Source organism: Micromys minutus (genome assembly GCF_963924665.1).
Source record: "Micromys minutus genome assembly, chromosome: X".
NCBI lineage: Eukaryota > Metazoa > Chordata > Mammalia > Rodentia > Muridae > Micromys > Micromys minutus.
In genome coordinates this window covers 57,431,811-57,451,974 of record NC_137970.1, presented here as the reverse complement: position 1 = coordinate 57,451,974, position 20,164 = coordinate 57,431,811, and the positions used below count along the sequence as shown (strand labels likewise).

Here is a 20,164-nt window from a genome sequence, read left to right as displayed (position 1 = left end):
CCTCACTCAGGATGATAGCTTCAAGTTCCATCCATTTGCCTAGAATTTTCATGAAGTCATTGTTTTAATAGCTGGGTAGTACTCCATTGTGTATATGTATCACAATTTCTGTACCCATTCCTCTGTTGAAGGACATCTGGGTTCTTTCCAACATCTGGCTATTATAAATAAGGCTGCTATGAACATGGTGGAACATGTGTCCTTGTTATATGTTGGAGCATATTTTGGGTATATACCCAGGAGTGGTATAGCTGGATCCTCATTTATTACTATGTCCAATTTTCTGAGGAACCATCAGACTGATTTCCAGTGTGGTTACACCAGTTTACAATCCCACCAACAGTGAAAGAGTGTTCCTCTTTTTCCACATCATCACTAGCATCTGCTGTCCCCTGAGTTTTTGGTCTAAGCCATTCTGACTGGCGTGAGTTGGAATCTTAGGGTTGGTTTTATTTGCATTTCTCTGATGACTAGGGATGTTGGGCATTTCTTTGGGTGCTTCTCAGCCATTTGATATTCCTCAGCTGAGAATTCTTTGTTTAGCTCTGTAACTCATTTTTAATATACTTATTTGATTTTCTAGAAACTAACTTAATTGATTTTTTGTATATATTAGATATTAGCCCTCTATCAGATGTAGGATTGATTAAGATCTTTTTCCAACCTGTTGGTTACCCTTGTGTCCTAATGACTGTGTCCTTGTCCTTACAGAAGATTTGCAATTTCATGAGGTCCCATTTGTGAATTCTTGATCTTAGAGCATAAGCCATTGGTGTTCTGTTCAGGAAAATTTCCCCTGTGCCTATGTGTTCTAAGCTCTTCCTCACTCTCTGTTCTATTAGTTTCAGTGTACCTGGTTTTATGTGGAGGTCTTTGATCCACTTAGATTTGAGCTTTGTACAAGGAGATAAGAAAGAATCAATTTGCATTCTTCTGCATGCTGACTGCCAGTTGAGCCAGCACCCTTTTTGAAGAGGCCGTCCTTTTGCTATCAAATATTTTTAGCTCCTTTGTCAAAAATCAAGTGACCACAGGTGTGTGGGTTTATTTCTGGGTCTTCAATTCTATTCCATTGATCTACCTGTCTGTCTCTGTAGTAATACTATGAAGTTTTTATCACAATTGACCTGTAATACAGCTTGAGGTGAGAGATGGTGATTCCCCTGATATATATATATATATATATTTTTTATTGTTGAGAATAGTTTTTTTGCTATCCTGGGTTTTTTATTATTCCAAATGAACTTTCAAATTCCTTTTTCTAACTCTATGAAGAATTGAGTTGGGGATTGTATTGAATCTGTAGATTGTCTTAGGCAAGGTGACCATTTTTACTATGTTGATCCTTCCAATCCATGAGCATGGGAGATCTTTTCACCTTTTGAGTTCTTCTTCGATTTCCTTCTTCAGAGACTTGAAGTTCTTTTCATAGAGATCCTTCACTTGCTTGGTTAGGGCTACACTTAGGTAGTTTATATTCTTTGTGAGTATTGTGAAGGGTGTTGATTCTCTAATTTCTTTCTCAGCATGTTTATCCTTTGAGTAAAGGCAGGCTACTGATTTGTTCGAGTTAATTTTATATCCTGCCAGTTTGCTGAAGTGTTTATCAGCTATAAAGTTCTCTTGGTGGAATTTTTTGGAGTCACTTAAGTATACTATTCTATCATATGCAAGTAGTGATATTTTGATTTCTTCCTTTCCAATTTTATCCCTTTATCCCTTATTTGCTGTCAGATTGCTCAGGTTAGTACTTCCAGTACTATATTGAGTAGGTAGGGAGAGTGTGAGCAGTTTTATTCTTCTTTATGACTAAGTAAAATTTATATATATGTAGGACATACCTAGGAGTCTTTTAGTTGAATTATATGGTAATTTTTTGTAATATTTTGTGAAATCTTCCGTACTGATTTTCCTAGTGGCTTCACAAGCTTACATTCCTACGAGAAATATATTTACATTCCCATCCACTTCCCTCTGCATCCTTGTCAGAGACAGTTGATTATTTCTATAAATGTTTAAAAAAAGGAATTATGATAGGAGTAAGTACTGGATGGTAGTAATTAAATTTTGTAATTTGAAATTTATTGGTTCATGATTTTCTGTATTTTCTGTGTTATGTTTAGTTTAGAGAGACACTGTTTTTGAATAGCTTTGGTTCTGTAAGTTAAATGTCAGTATTCTCATATAGATTTAATATCATGAGAACTATAGCTAGTGTGTGTGTGTGTGTGTGTGTGTGTCTGTCTGTCTGTCTGTCTGTCTTTCTGTCTGTCTAGAACTGCTATTCAGTCACATATTTAGTCAGGCATTCCTGGCTTAATTTATGTAAAAGTCTGTGACTTCCTCTTTCCTAATATTTATAATGTATTACTAAAGAATTTTATGGTTGCTGAAAATTTTTTCTTGGGAAATTCTAACAAATTTGCTGTCAATTGATTTTGCTTATCAACTTGAGACTTCTTGTCTTTCAGTAGTTACTGAATTATGAAACTCTTAACACATGAAAGTCTTATTCTGATATCTTTTTTTGTAAGGCTACCTCCTATGGTAAATGATCATTGGATGTGGGACAGTTTCTATTATTGCCAAGTGGAAATAAATGTTCTTCTAATTGGCTTGTCTACATATGAACAAGGGATGGCTTTATGATATAAGTTGATATGACAGAGCTTGGGGTATCGTCTTTATACAGTTAGGATGAAAATCTCATCTCTCCATTCTGCTTTTTCTGACATGAACCTAATAAGTAGTGTTGGTGTATCCCTTTAAATCCTGATAATGGCAGAAGTTGGGTTCATTTCTCATCCTTCTATACTTAAGTGAGATAACAGTCAGAATTTCCTCAAACCAACCTGTTGTGGAGTTTGATTTGAGTCAAATATTAATTGTCTAAAGGTGTTTTGCATTGTTTATTTCATCATCTTGAGCTTTCATCCTTTTTTATGTATAAATGCTCGTGATTTTCAGTCACACTAAGACACCATTAAAGAGACTATGAAATTCAAAGAAGTCTAACCAAAGGCCTGAGTACTGAGAGCCAGTGAGGGTAGTTAGGGAAGATACTAAGAAACCCTGTCCTGAAGGAGTTTTGCAAGACGAAATCTCTCCATTGTTTACATGATCCAATGGGTATTTATATTCTATTATTATCCAGATGAGGCCATTCCAACTGATAACAATTAAATTGAAGCATGTCAGGAAGATAGGACTGTTATGAGCTGTAGTTTTAGGTCAGATCTGAAAGGTCATTACTTATTGATAACAAGATGCATATACTACATGATCTGATGATATGTCAATAAGCCTGCACCCATCAGTGTGACGTTTACTACATTTTATATGTGTGTCGCATCATTCTTTAATCCGGTGTGCATGAGAGACATTTGGACCTGGCCTTTGTTTTATATGGTTTTCATATGCCTATATTCCCATGTATTCTTAATTTAATTTTAGTTGTAGAAGCTCATAGGTGGTGACTTTCGACTGAACTAATTACTTAGCTCTGAACTTTCCTAAAATTACAACCCTTTAATACAGTTCTTCATATGCTGGTGACCCACAACCATAAAGTTATTTTGTTGATACCTCATAATTGTAATGTTGCTACTGTTAAGACTTGTAATACAACTGTCTGATATGCAAGATATTTGATATTCTAACCCTAATGGGGTTACAACCCTAAGGTTGAGAGCCGTGACAGTTTAATTTTTTCCATCATAGTTTAATTTTTTCCATCATAGTTCTTGCTGGGTGGGCAGGTGGTTATTTGCTTGCAAAAACAACAAAAACAAAACAAAAAAAAAAACAGGGTGTCATTGGCATCAGGATTTGTATTCAAAATGCAGCAATCTAGTTTACTACTCTGTCTCAAAACCCTGTGCGATTTTTGAGAGGCAGTACAAATGAGCCACTTTTTCTTATAGTAGAGAACCAGGGTTGAGTTCCAAGTATCCACATAGAAGTTAAAAACATTCAGTAACTACAGTTTCAGGAGATTTAATGCCCTTTTCTTGCCTTCATGAGCACCAAGCACTCGTGTGATACATGCAGGTAAACACTCATACACATGAAGTAAAGTGAGCACATTACTTTAAGAATTGTGTTGTGAGATAGCCTACATATCAGATGTAGCAACGAGTTGGGGAATGGTGTGGTGGTGGAGTCACTCAAGGCAAGTTACTGCCTAAAAACTCCAATGGGAATAGCTTAGGGCAAAGTGTCTTGTACTCCACATAAAACTTAATTCTTCACACCTCAGGCAGAATCCACGGACATCACAGCACACTTAGGCAAGTTCTTTTTATGACTTGAAGATTAAGTGTTTCATCTCTTCTCTAATCATTTACATAAAGAATAAAATCAAAAGCAAAAAATGATGATAGAAATCTGCTGTGCAAAGGAGATAGTACTGTTTTCAGACAAATGAAAAAAGAAAGGTTTCCAAAGGCTTAGTTAAAATTTTTCCAGGAATGTTGTTTGTCTTGCTTAAGAGAGTATTCAGAGGGACATAGGAGGGGTTCGAAAGAGAGTACAGGGAGGGTCTAGAGGGAGGAAAAAGAAAGGGAGAAAGTGATGGAATTGTAGGGCTGGAGAGATGGCTCAGCAGCTCACTGACTGCTCTCCCAGAGGTCCTGAGTTCAGTTCCCAGCAACCACATGTTGGCTCACAACCATCTGTAATGAGATCTGATGTCCTCTTCTGGTGTGTCTGAAGACAGCAGCAGTGTACTCACACACATAAAAGTGGGTAAATAAATCTTTAAAAAAAGAAAACAGGAATAAAATGTTAGGTGTGGTCATACACAGGTCTTTAATCCCAACATGAAGGAGGCAGAAGCTAGTGGATCTCTTGTGTGTTCAAGGCCAGCCTGCTTTATCTACAAAACAAGTTTCAAGCCAGTCAAGGATACACAGTGAGCAACTATCTCAAAAATGTATTAAAATAAAAATTTTATAGTATTTTGTAGCAATAGAATAAAAATACAAACAAGCTACACTTGCTAGTTTTGCCTATTTTGAAGCATTAGTAAAAAACAAACTCTCCATGCTTTTCTTCCTCCAGATGAGGGGTATGTCTGATAAGTCCCTGAGACTAGTGCTATCCACATTCAGCAACATACGGGAGGAACTTGGACATCTTCAAAATGATTTGACAGTAAGATTTATTTTGGTATTTCTTTCCCATGTATTTCTGATTATTAGCTTCTTAATGGAGAAATGAAAATGTTCAATATACTTTTATAAATATACCATAAAACAGCAATATTACTCATCTATACTCACGAATTATTTTGTGGAACAGCTAATTAGCACTGAAAGATGAGAAAGAGCTGCCTCATGAGTACATGGAAGTGTTGATATGCATGAATCATTTAATTTTCCACTAAGATAATCTAACACTTAAAGCCAAAGTTGTCTACAAAATTACAACAAGTGTAGTCATTTAGTAATTTACTTCTTTACTGTAATAATAAAGCATAATTTGAATTACTCTTTAAATAAAACAACTTGAAGACCCCCTTCCTCTGGTAGAATTTTGCTCTAGTGAAAAATACCTTGAGGACTTTGGAGGGTTTTCACTTACTTTTCTGGTTAGTTTCTGCAATCTCATAAATGTAGCTGGATTTTAATTTGAAGATTCTCCACCTGCTGAGATTAAGAAGTCTTTGTAAATTGAAATAAAACATTAAAAAATTCAGAGCATTCGGTTTCATTGCACTTAGCAGTAGCCAATTCATCAAAATAGTCCTTTCATTATAGGTTTTCAAAGTTTGAGCATTTGTATCTTATATTCATCTCTCGATTTTGAAGAATTCCACTTTGTTAAACAATTACAGATGAAACAAGTTTTTATTTAAATTTTACAACATAATCAACACATTGAATGTTAACAATTTTATATAACTCTGAGTTCTAATAAGTAATGTATGTCTTCAGTCACTGGAAAATGACAAGATAAGACTTGAAAAGGACTTGGCATTCAAAGAAAATCAAATAAAAGAGTATGAAGAACTCTTAGCATCGGTGAGAGCAAATAATCGCCAACAGCAAGTAAGTTGATGTTATTTGTATATGATACTCTAGATTTACAGCTTTCCATATGCACAATTACAGACACCATGAAGGCCTGAGATACAATGCAGATGGTATTAAAGTGTGATGGAACAATTTGTTCATCAGAGAATTGAACAGCTTTGCATATTTTTAACAACTGAATATCCTGTCAGAAAAATAGGCAACCTTATGTATTATAAAGTATACAAAGTATACAGTTCTCTATATTTTGAGATTTATATATTTGGTTGTCACTGAAAGTCTCAGTTGACTCAGTCATTTAATCTAATGGTGTGTTAATTGGGAAAAGTTGTATATCTTCTGGGTGTGTACTGAATAGACAAGGGAATGTGCTTTACAGGCATTCAGTGTTGTTTGAGCAGGGATAGTTCTAACGAAACTATGATGAGCTTCAGAGTGCATTCTCTCATTTTGGTCTCATGACATTCCCAAAAATTTTACAAAGTTAATCTTTTTACTACAGTGAAGGGCAAGATGATTTTACGAAATGCTAGTATAGTATGATATACTCAGACTAACAAGGATCTAATAACTAAATTGGAACTAAAAGTTTTAAGTAAATGTTACCCCTTTTTACTCATTAGACACAAGATTATGGACAAGATTAAAATATAGTATGATGATTAAAATATCATCTAAATGCAAAAGTCTAAAAGATTTAGTTTGAATTTCTTTCTTCATATTTCTCAATGAATCACTTAAAAGGACACTTACTTTGTGAACTCAAAACACATGTTTCTTATGGATTTGTGTCTTCTTTACAGCAAGGACTTCAAGACTCAAGCTCAAAATGTCAGACATTGGAAGAAAATAACCTTTCTCTTCGACATACGCTGTCGGATATGGAATACAGACTAAAAGAACTTGAGTATTGTAAACGTAATTTAGAGCAAGAGAATAAAAACCTTAGAATACAGGTACTGATCTTTAGAGCATCATCATAGTTATGCAGCTGTAAAGTGATCACTGTTACTAGAACAGTCAAAATTCACCTGGTGCAGTATTTGGAGTCATTTCTGTTGACCTTAAATGAAAATTGTATTACACTGACACTTGAGCTTTAACAAACAGCCTCTCAAGATTATTTTTATTATTTCAATGTCTTATTTAATCACATAGTATCCATGTCGTAGTAAATCTTGAAACCTAATATGTATTTCCTTCTTAACATTCCAATTACAGAAAGTTATTTTGGTTTTCTGTAGGTGTCTGAGACTTGCACAGGCCCAATACTACAGGCTAAAATGGATGAGATTGGCAACCATTATATGGAGATGGTAAAAAACTTGAGACTTGAGAAAGATAGAGAAATCAGCAAGCTAAGGGTACGTTGATCCTACATTTCATACAATTGTCTACAGAAACTTTTAAAAACATTGGTGTTTGTTGGGCCTAGAGAGATAACTCAGAGGTTAAAAAGAAACTTGCTGTTCAACCATGAGGACAGAGTTTGGACACCATCACCCATGTAGGAAGCCATGTATTTTCTCCTTCAAATGCTTGTAACTACAACTCTCTGAGACCTATCACCCTTTTCTGGCCTCCACATACACATACAAGCATGCACACACATTTATCATGCATTTATAGATAAGTCAAAAAGTAAATTTTTATTAAAATAGCAATTATTATTACCATCGCCACCACTCCCCTAGCCAGCCACTAGTAAAAAGAAAGAATAAATAAATTATTGTTACAATTTTAAAGTAATAAAGAAAAAAATAAGTTGAAAACTTTTAAATGTTTTCTAAAATCTTTTCTTATAAATATACTTATATGTATTAAAAAGAAGTGAAACTTCTTACTGGTACTTCAACTTAAATTATTTTATATTTTAGGTTATTTTTCTTCTCAGTTGGCAAAAAAGACATTAACTTCATTGTCTTGAGTTTTATTAATTTTTAACAACTTATGTTTGGGAGACGGATGAAGGATTCTTCATAATATTGTTTAATGCATGTTTATTCAGAGAAGAGTAATACATAACATTGTATACCTAAGCCAAAGTTTAGCTGGATGATTGTAAATATTTGGTTATGGTTTTTAAATTAAAAAAATAATTACACCATTTCTCCCTTCTCTTTTCTTTCTCCAATCTCTCCTGTACACTTATATTTTGCTCATGCTTTAAACCCTTGCCTTTTCTCCTTTAACTAGTATTATTACATAGTTTGATAAATGCCTAAATACATAAATACAACATGCTCAGCCTATTTCGTGTTACTATATAATTTTGAGGCTGACCATTCAGTAGTGAATAACCAGTTAAGGAATATATACATAGGGAAACCTATTTCTCCCATTCTCTGAATCCCTTAGTTGCCTGCAGTTCTTTATCTATGGATAGGGTCTGGTGGGATTTTTTTTTTCCTTTCTGTGTTAGCATGTCTATTGTTATTATCTTTCTCCAGGTCTTGTTTAGGCAGCAATATTGAGGTATCATTGGTGAAATTTCCCAGTCATTGATACAAAGGTCAAACCCACAGCAAACTTACTTGTTCTGTGGTTTACTTACTTATGATCTGTCTCCTCTTCCTTGATTTTACCTGAACCTTAGGTTCAGGAACTGTGTTTTATATGTATCAATTGTTGTTGAACACATCATTATCATTTGTTCTCTGCATTTTAATAATTATACATTTAAAAAATTTTGTTACTTATAAATTATGCTGGACTTTGTTTATAATGGACATCAAAATTAGGATATTTTCAAGAGTAAGTAGAATATAGTATCTTGCCTTATACTTTTATGTTGAATTGGTTTAACTGACCTTTAATTTACTGTGTCCTTAACATAGACAAATACATTTAAATATTTTATGATTTATTTATTTTTATTTTCTGTGGATTGTTGTTTTATCTCTGTGAGAATATTGGATCACCTGGAACTGGAGCTTAAAGACCATTGTGAGCTGCCATGTGGGTGCTAGGAATTCAACCTGGGTCCTCTGGAAGAGCAGCCAGTGTTCTTAGCAGCTGAGCTATGTCTCCAGTTCTGACATTTTAACTATCTTGATGGATGAAGTGGCCAGTGATTTTTCTCTCCTAATATTAGTGATTTATTCTAAAATAAATTAAACAAAGCTTAATTTGTTACTAGGCTGATCATTCTACCAAGTTTCTTCCACCATTTTTCTTTTTTCCAACATAACATTACTAATAGCACTTTAGCCTGGCAGCTTCTATGTCCCCATATGCGGAAGTGAAAAAGAGGTTTGTCCTCAGGATCTTTGCTTTGAGTTGTAGCTATTATTATATTGGTCTGGATTACTTCTGAAATTCTTATTGCCCTGGAATGCTGTGAATATTCAGTTAAGACATGCATCAGAAGTCATTTTGTGAACTGAAGACCACTGTATATAATAACGTTAAGATTGAAGGCACCTTAAATTTTTTGACAGATTCCAAAGTACCTCTTTTCTTAGCTTTATTTTATTGCTATGGCCTAAAACACCTGCTTAGATAGTATTTAATCATAAATCACAGAATTTTAAGACAAGAAACTTGTACCTGACATTTCAAATTATGTTTTATATCAACAAAATTCTATAGATATTTATTGAAATTGATGTATTATTTTTAATTCTATGACTAGCTATATGACTTGACCTAATTAGACTACATTGGAATTAATTTGTGTTTTTAAAAGCATTATAGTAATTATTATTTCTAAATCCTTAGTCTCAATTAAACCAGTACCAAAAAGATGTTTCAAAAAGAGAAGGAAGTTGTAGTGATTTCCAATTCAAACTTCATGAATTGACAAGTTTGCTGGAAGAGAAGGATTCTCTTATAAAACGTCAATCAGAGGTAAGAAAAAGGAGAGAAAATGCAAGGTGAAGAACGATACAATAAAGTTCTGTATAATAAATACTTCCTATGGATTGGGAAAGGACACATTGAGAGCGATGTCTCTGCTGTTAAAGGCTCCTAATCAAAACACCAAGGAAAGGACACATTCTCAAGATATACTTTACTATATATGAATGTATGTAGATGAATAGTATAATTTACCTTTAATGAAATGAAAGGGGGAATTGAAGTTATAAAAAGAAGATGGGTGCTGTACATTTACTATTTCTAAGACACTGGATTTATACTTTATTAACAGTGAAATTCTCTAAAGCCTGTGAGCTCATTCTTAGATCATGAACTCCTCCTTCATTAAGGAACTATGTTGTAGTAGCACCATATAACCCAGAGACTGATATATAAAAAGTTCTAAAGGAACTACTATTATTTTTAAAATGACAATCATAGTAACATTCATAATAAATATGTTCAGACTCTGAATTTACTTCCTTATGGAAATTTCACTATTATTATTATTAATTGTTGTTATTAATTGGCCTTACTTTTCAACTGCTCAGAACAACAAAATCACATCTTCATGCTGACAACAATTTCTATCCAATTGTCAACATCCTACTTCAGGTAGTAAGGTTCTTAAAAGGCATGTGTAACATTTTCGCTACTGTGGATTAACATTACTATAATTACAAAACAGGAGGCGTGGTGGGAGCTCTTAGTAATCTTACTACCTAATGCTTATATTTCTATTTAAATGGGTACTGTGCTTTATTTGTAAGGAACTCTCAAAGTTGAGACAAGAAATATATTCATCCCATAACCAAACCTCTGGGTGTGGAAGGACTACAATCACCACAAAAAAGTAATGTATTTTAAAATGAAATTTTAATGGGCCGTTATTATAAAATTTAAGTTATTATTCTCTTAGTTGTTGTGCATATCACTAAAAATGGGCTGGTTGTTTTTACTTGTCAGCAACTCTATTAGAGAATGTATATTCAAAGAAGACATTGATATGAAGGTTAGAAAAACTGTGTATCATAGTTGCAGTATGTTACATACTATAAAAATAAAAAAATCAATTGTTTATGACATTGTGGCAATCAGTTGATAGATATTTACTTGGGCTAAGTTGTGGAAAGCGGTCTTTATCTTGCCCTGATTATTCAAATTGAGTTTACTAAAAACCCCCTATTATGTGAAAGGTGTATGTTACACTAATTAGAGTGTATGCCTGAAACCTTGGATAATATAAGCTCTTATATAAACTTTGTTTTCATTTGATTTTAAAACATATTATCAAGATCAGCATATAATTTTTCCATTATTAAGTGCAGATGTTTTAAGTCTGTTCACTGAAAGGATATATACATCTGAACTTTCATCGTCACTAATTTTGTGCTTTAAGAAATAAAATGGTTATGTGTGATATTACCAGTTGATCGATAATGAAGAAAGCTGAGTGACTGAGTAGCATTTAAAGTATGAATACATTAAGGAATAATTCACAGGCTGAATGTAGGACAACAGGACAAGATTGTATTAGCCTACTCATAATGATACAACATTTATAACTTAAGAATTACTTATTTGGGAAAATTATAATTCGTGTTTTGTAACATATTTGTGAAGGAATATCAGGAAGTGTTGGTAATTAGGACAGAGGCAGGGTACCACTTTTTTCTATGTATAAAAAAATCACTAGAGTTCTACCATACAAGATATGACTGTGACATACATTATTGGGTCACTTTAACTTGATAAACTGTCTAGAATCTAGTTGATTTTCCTTTTCCTATCATGTAACAATGAAAAACTCCAAGCAGTGAACTCAGCAATTAAGCTATTTATTTTATTTTTATTTTATCTGTGAAGTATCGTCCTGTGCTACCAGTGATCCATCATAGTCAGAAGCACGCCTTCATCTCTTTATTTAACATAAAAGAGGTGCGCTTTTATATCGGAGAGGGCATTTCATTTGAAACTAATCATTCAGTGATTATTTATACAAGAGGATAGAAATGGGGGAGTGACTACAAATGAAAGTTATTGCATATCACTAGTAACTCTGTTTTTGGTGCATAGGTACAGAACACAGTATCCAATCCTAGGTCTCCTGTATGATGACTATGAATATATACCACCAGGAAGTGATACACAAACTATTGTGATTGAGAAAACTGAAGACAAATGGACTTGTGTAAGTTTATTTGGGTATTTCTATCCTGTTTTAGTTACATATTTATCGCTTTTAAAAAGGAGGTAAATGTCAGATGCAATAGACAATTTGAAATGGAACAGAACATGGGTGTGCATGTATCATAGAATTTGTCTTGTAATCTTGAATGTGAATACTTACTACCTTTTACTTATTTAAAATGCAAAATAGATTTGTGTCAATTTGTCTAGTCTCTAAAATCACCCAGTTTTAAATTCTGGGGTTTAATGTGAAGCCAAATAGCCATGCAAATAACATCTACTCTAAAATTAACTTTCTTCAACTTCTTCCTTCAACATGATCAGATAACATAGATATCAATGCCATTCTAAATAACTCAACCCATTTCTACAGGGCTAATTATTTTAAAACCTCTTCTTGTACATGGATATCAGCTATTTTCTTTTCTTAAGATATTACTTTCTTTGCTAACCTTTAGAATAGTGATAATCATAGAATATATATATATATATATATATATATTCCCTGGTACTGTAGTTCTCTCCAGTGGCATCTACTTTACAACTCCAGAACATTTACAATATTTAGACATTTCTGTAGAGGTCAGCTATATTGACCTCTGGTATAGACTGGTATAGACCAAAGTGTTGCCATGCATCCTATTATGTGCAGGACACTCCTTCACAAAAATAATCTTACCCCAAATTTTAATAATATTGAGCTTGAGAAAACTTGCTAATATTAAAAATGCTCTTGAATTTTCTTACGTATATACTTCTACATTTTGCAAGATATTTTAATGGTAATTCATTAATCATGAGCGCAGGAATGTGAAACATTCCTCTTGTACGTTAGAGAAATTTCAGAATCTCAGCTCTCAAACCATACATAACTTTATTCAAAGCAGTAACTTCACTGTTGTTATCATCTGTCTGCCATGTGGCTTATATACTGAGATAAAGCAAATCCATGGTTAGTAAACTCAAGAAAATGTTTAGTCTGAAAAAGTAGAGGCAGATGGAAAGGGAGCTTGAGGAGGGCATCCAGCTTACTAATATATTTTACTGTCTGAGATTTGTGCTTTTGAGCATACATATGGAATTTGGAAACAAGTGTTTATAATATATGTTACTTTTTTACTATACTTTGATACATATATTGAAAAGGAATATTACATCTTAAATTTAGTTTAGTTATGCTGTTATTTAAATTAAACAGTCTTAAATAATGCATTAATAATATGTATCTTGGAAAATGGTACCACATGCCTTTAATCCCAGCACTTGGGAGGTAAAGGTAGGCACACACATCTCTGTGAGTTCAAGGTTAGTCCAGTCTGTAGAATGAATTCCATGACTGCCAGAGTTAAACATGAAACCTTCTCTTGAAAAAGAAAGGTAGAAGAGGACAAAAAGGAAAAAAAAAAGAGCAAAAGAAAAAAAAATTATAGCCAAACCAGCTCAAATACTTCAGTAGTATCAAGAAAATCATGATGATTTCAGTTCTAATGTTCTTTTACAGTAATAGGTATCAATCTTTTAACTAACCAGTGAAAGTAAACAGTATTTAGAAAATCTCCAACAAAAATAAAAATATGTGATTTGTTTTACCTTTTTAAAATCACTTCTCAGGCCATCAACTTGAAAAATATTACTAATTTTATCAAGTGAGAAAAAGAACTTGATAACTTAAGAATCAGATTAGTAGCAAAAACATGTCTTCAGATAATACAAATTTTTACTAAAGGATGATGTGATTCTAAAAGTTAAGACTCAAAAAAATTGCTTGATGGGTTTAGAAATATGGCTCAGTGGTTAAGAACAAGGACTGCTCTTCCAGAGATCCTGAGTTCAATTCCCAGCAACCACATGGTGGCTCACAACCATCTGTAATGGGATCTGATGCCTCCTTCTGGTATGTCTGAAGACAGCTACAGTGTACTCACACATAAAATAAATGAATCTAAAAATAAAGCAAACCAAAGCCAATTGTTTGACTACAGGCAGTGACAAATAGTATGAGAATCTGTGGAATTAAAGGGTTTAGTATTGTAGCCATTTCATCTGTCTTCAAGGAAATATATAGTTAAGGTTGAAAAGGGGTATAGAGGAAGAAGTTCCAAATATATTCAAGTAGGTTCATAAATGATAGAACTGTATTTATTAGCTGGCATATTTCACCATATATTTAACCACTAAATATGACAATAAGAACAAAATGTACCCAATCTCCCCACTCTTGCCTCACAGTCATTTAAAACACATTCCTTAAGTTGAAGATTATTATTTTATTGAGTACTCTATAAAATATATAAAAGTGTGATACATTTCTGTTAACAGTATACATACACAACTGAATATTTTTAATTAACTATGTACAAGTAATAATGACAGTATTTTAAAAATAATTGTGAACTGATTTTAAGATACTTTTTTTTTCTTTTGTAGCCATGAATGGATCCATTCTACAACACTACAACTCCAATGAAATTTTCTTCGTCTGCATCAGTATTTAAGTGTCATTTTTTTCTATTGCTAAAGTACAATCAAATTGTGAACTACTCCATGGATCTAATGGGATGATTTAATTCTGGAGATGAGTTTCCCCAGTAATTCAGGAGACCTGAGTCCTTTTGGTTTTGTTTTGTTTTTTTTAAACACATTGATGTATTTGATATAACATCATGCAACTGGGAGAAAAAAAAAAAACCTTTGTGTTTAAACTCTGGTTGCAGACAATGTAGAACCTAACCTGCTATTTTTATATAGGGTGCTTCCTATATGCTGAACTAATTCATACAATAGAGTCTTTACAAGTTATTCTATTATATTAAATGTGCAACTTAGCTACAAGATTCAGTCCTGTTTTTCAGCAAAACAGAGGCAAAGAACAATTAAATTTTAAAAAATAGGTTAACAAGAACATGAAGTATACAGCCTAAATTTACTTTTCTCACATTAAGCTCGTGACTTTAAAAGAATACAGCAGTGCTAACATATCTTGGAAACAGTTAAGTCAAAGGTGGAGGTTAATTTTGTTAATCATGGAAATGAGCTGATATCTTTTAAATAAATGCATTAATTAAATTATACATTGTGCAACTTGGTTCTAAGTACATGTAAGTATCTGGAAAAATCTGCTCTTTTAAAAAATATTTTCTGCAAGTGATCCCATTCACTTTGTAAAAAACATATAATATTGTACTGTAGTAGTGGGGAAATAAGAATGTAGAATTTTTCATAGTGATATAAAAAACGTAACATTGCATAGTCATCTTAAATAACAAATATAGCAGTAAAAGATACCTGATAGTTGCATTTTACTTGGAGAATATTTTATAGTAGAGTCTTTTATGTATTTAGAAATCTGTTAATTGAATTACAATGAATTTACAATTTGATAACAAGTATTTTATTTTATTACAATAATGAAATGTCATAATATAACCAAATCATACAAAAATTTGTTCATCAAATTAGATTTAATGTAAGAAATATATTAGGGCTACATGTTTATTAATTCATAGTTTTGTACTAAAATATCTACAGAAACCTTTATAAAATTCAATGCTTTATAAGCATATTCTAATTATTCTAAGAAGCAGTTAATATAAGCATGTCTGTGGCACTATATGAACTAGAACTATGAGTTATATATATATTTAAAAGTTACTGAGATGAAATTAAGGTAAGATTATTTATATTCTTATAACACTTAAGATAAAGATTAGTTCTCTGACATGAAAAAGATGTCTATTTTATCAATATTTTATTATATGTTAATGTTTCATATTCTTACAACTCCCCTTTATTTTATGAAGAGATAAGTTTCCCCCTCTGCTAGATACTCATATAAGCAATTATGGCAAAAATTTATTGTTTTTCATCTATTATAAAAGGTACAATGGAATACTTTAATTACCTTAACAGAAAAATACCATAATTACACTTTGAAAATGAGTATAAGCCTTTTACAAAATTACTGAAAACTAATGCTATTCAGAATTAAACAGCAATTAGGAGGGCAGTTTGTTTGATCTAAGATAGTGAATTAGTGTCATATAAAAGTTTCTCATTATTTTTACCAGCGATTTAAGATCAATAGAAATAAGTGGAAAAAAAGTGATATTAATTAAATTATACATTTAAATCTGGAGAGGTGTTCCCTCAATCACTCAAGAGATCTAAGTCTGTTTTTTATACCTGGCATATTTGATGTAATGCCATGCAAATCACAGAGGAAAAGCAACCCTTGTGTTTAAACTATGATTGCAGACAGTGTAGAACCTAACCTGCTATTTTTATATAGGGTGCTTCCTATATTCACCAATTCCATGTAGTTACTCAATGAAAACTCCAGCGGCATCTAGTGAAGATGTCTGTTTATCTCATTACTACTTCCATATGTTCTCACTTTAGATTCGTCAAATAAAATGGAGACTGGCGAGTGTCATGCAAAATATTATGTGTCTAAATGAAATATGTTAAGCATCTGTATTGTCTTTGTGGAACTTCAAATAGGAAAGACTTTTAGCATAACTTTTTATTTTACCAGGAAGTTTTCTATCCTTTGAATGTTTATATAGAACCTAAGAGGCAATTTTGTAAAACAAACACAAAAGAGAATTCTTCTTGATGTAGCCTACAGGGGCTGAAACAAAAGTTTGACATCCAGCTGGTACAAAATACCTTTGCTTACAAATGTAGTTTTATAAGCCCAAACATGGTTTGATAAGACATTTTCTTCCCATCTTGCTATTGGTGCTTTAGCCATATTACTTTTCTTGAAATTGAGCACAGTTTTTAAAAATTTAACTGTCAAATTTACATCAATTTAAAAAAAAGTCTGTCTTTGAATTTCTTTCTCATTATTGTAATTTATAAAACTTGGCATTTCTTTGGAAAATAGAAATTCTTTTGAAAATAAATGTTTTCAAATGATTTCCTCAAATGACCCATCTTCACCATGATACGCCATTACAAAATTTACTTGATTTTGTAGTATAATTTTTGTTCAACTGAAAAATACATTGTTACATGCTTAGTCTAGGATAAACAGTAAATATAGTATTTCAGCAAAGAGTAAAATAAGCACATTTTTCATTGATAAAAGTACTTAATATTTACTCTAGAAAAAAGAGGTAATTTTTTATTCTATGTAGGAATAATGAGACTGTTATGTGACACAATTACAATAGCCAGTATCAAATGACATTCTCAGTAATTTTCCTGAATTCCATCTAAATAAGAATGTGCTTATAAAAAGGCAGGCATGGTAGCATACGTCTTTAATCCTAGCACCTGGGAGGTAGAAACAAGGAGTTCTCAGTTTGAAGACAGCCTAATTTACAAAGTGAGTTCTAAAATAGCCACATGGCTACACAAATGAGCCATGTCTCAAAAAAGGGTGCTTATAAACCATGTTTTTCCATCCCAATATATTAATGCTTTGAAATTCATGCTACAGAGGTCCTTTAAGGGGGAGGGCTCGCTATTTCTATACTGTTTGCTAATACAATCAGTGAATACTCTGTATGGGTCAAGGACCAACAAAGCAAACCAATGTGTTTAAATGAAACAATATATAGGTATCTTAATGTAGTTTCCTAAAGGAGTCCAGTGAAACAATCATATTGTCGAACATATCTGTTCCTAGAATGACAGTTTGTAAACCAGATGGGAGGTGGATAAGACAGTAAGTGATATATGAGGTAGTATCAATATTGCCAACTGGCTCTATTTTTCATGAAACAAAATTCCCTTTGCAATAGTTACTTGAAAATTTATAAAGGAATAATTGTAAATGTAAAGTTTATACACCAGATATAATTTCTTTCTTTCTTTCTTTCTTTCTTTCTTTCTTTTTTTTTTTTTTTTTTTTTTTGGTGCTTCAGCTGCTGTTTATTGACTCATAGGTTTACTGCTGAATAAACTCACCCTTTCTAGTTCTTTCTGAACTCTGGATGACCGGTCCAACTCAGCTGTTCTTTCTCAAAACTCCAAGTTGACTGATTCAAACTGGCTTCTCTCAGATTCTGACTGAATTTCTGTTTATCCTCAAACTAGCTCTGCTGACCTGCACTGCATGAACTGTACAAACTGAACTCAAATGAACTCCACTGCACTGCCTAAACTTAACTGAACTGGGCTCACTGAATTTCCCCCACTCCTGACCCAATTTGCACTCTTTTAAGTAGCCTCTCCTGTCTGTTCCTTTGAGAGCTGGGCAATCTTATCTCTGACTCATGCTGTGAAGTCTTTCTTAGTTTAACCACTTTGTCAAACAAGGCTGTTTTACAAACTAAATTTACCTTCATTGTTAGGGGAATAGTATAAATGAAACAAGTTTTGTCAAGTAATGTTAATCATTGAAGATGTCTAAGTGGGTACATAGAAGTTATTCTTGAATTTGTGTGTGTATGCATAAATTTTATGAATGTTACAAAGTTGATATTGAAAGTTTCCCTGTTTAGGACATGAGTAGAATTTAAGGGCTTTGTCTGTGAAAATAATTCCTGATACATTGTTTATGCCACAGATAACTTAAAAGTGAGAGTTGAACAAATCTATCTGATGGCTATTAACTAGTCTGTGAAAGGGACTTTTCAGTAAGTCCCCTACAGGTATTTAGGGCAGTGATGTGCCAAGAAAACCTTGTCCTTTAAGGACAATCTTTAACTTATAATGTAATTTCTATCTTGAGGGACAATTTATAAGAAATGGAACTTATTTTGTTCAATTCCACTATAACCATGAACAACCTCTTATATGGTACCTTGCTTCCCTCAGCAACTGTGATAAAAGTCCTTACACTCTCCAAAATTATATATATATAATTTTCCTTCTTGTAAACCCACAATAGTTTCCTACTAGAAGCTTCACAGACTCCATCTCGCATCAATCCTACTCACTCATCACTGTCTCAAAACAGGTTATTTTATCTTACATTATTTGTATTTACAGGTTTCCTTTTCTTGTCCTTAATGCCATGTCTTTAATATGAAGTTTTTTTTTTTATCCACTTACCCAGTTATTTAATCAAGGGCATCAAAATTTTCTAGAATTACACTAAATGTTTTTTATCTAACATTTGTTACTCAAATGCATGACAACACATGTGAGCTTGCCAGAAATGTAAAATTGTAGTCAATACATTGAATTCTAAATAGTAAGATCCCTAGGAGAATCTTATAATTTGTGGAGCACTGGTCTAATGCATAAAGGTAAGAAATTTCTTCTGCCGCTAATGGGTTTTAAAGAATAATCATTCAATTGGCAACATTTTAACCAATGGTGATATTGGAAAATAGCAACTTATTTATGCTTATTTTCAGAAACAACTCCCAGATAATTGAATCAATATTTTACTTTTTAAATATATATAGGGAAAATAATTAATATTCTCATTTCTCTGAACTCATGTAAACATTTTAAAAAGTTTCCTTTCTAACAGTCAAGCTCAGGTCTTAAAATTAGTACTTTAATTTATAGCATTTCATCATGGTTTTATCAAATTATACCTATTTTTGAGGAATAATCATGACATAATCCTGACTGTTTAAATCTGTAACTCACATTAACACAGAAAAATTCAACAAGATATTTTAAATAATCAAACTGCCTAAGAGAAACTTTAAAAGAAAATTCTTTAATATGGAATTAAAACTGTAACAGAATTTTAAATAAACTTATAAAACTTTGAAGTGCAATAAATGCTTTTTATTGTATGCTCATTTCAATGAGTAACATTTAGAAATAATAAGTCCACATAACAGTAACAATCTTATTTTACAGCGTGTACATCATTTACAGCCACATAACACACAAGTTTAGTAGATTTTCCAAATTTAGTATTCTGAAGTTAAGAAAGATAAAAAATTTATTTTCAAGTAACTGATTCTTATCTGGTGCAAAAACAGAAAGGTGAATATTATTACTTAAAACACAAAGCCACAATATAGCATGAAGTAAAATTACACGTTAATTATGCTGAACAGCTGAATATAAACTAAATTAGGGCAACTAAAACTTAAAAGTACACATCATATGCATTACATTTATGAACAGGATTTTCATTAAAATTCCCTACACCAGGTTTTAAT

At 32.4% G+C, this 20,164-nt stretch overlaps 1 protein-coding gene across 1 annotated transcript in view; it reads left to right on the top strand.

Annotated features, from left to right (window-relative positions):
• POF1B (POF1B actin binding protein) overlaps positions 1-12,150 on the top strand; it is a gene marked incomplete at both ends in the record, with an annotated part of 61,753 nt that extends 49,603 nt beyond the window's left edge. The window contains 7 exons of the mRNA XM_080910120.1: positions 5,062-5,154; positions 5,937-6,050; positions 6,839-6,991; positions 7,280-7,399; positions 9,756-9,884; positions 10,664-10,746; positions 11,970-12,150. Of these exons, the coding sequence (XP_080766246.1) occupies positions 5,062-5,154; positions 5,937-6,050; positions 6,839-6,991; positions 7,280-7,399; positions 9,756-9,884; positions 10,664-10,746; positions 11,970-12,150 (873 nt within the window). The remainder of the gene's footprint in view (positions 1-5,061; positions 5,155-5,936; positions 6,051-6,838; positions 6,992-7,279; positions 7,400-9,755; positions 9,885-10,663; positions 10,747-11,969) is intronic.
• Between the last annotated feature and the right edge of the window lie 8,014 nt (positions 12,151-20,164).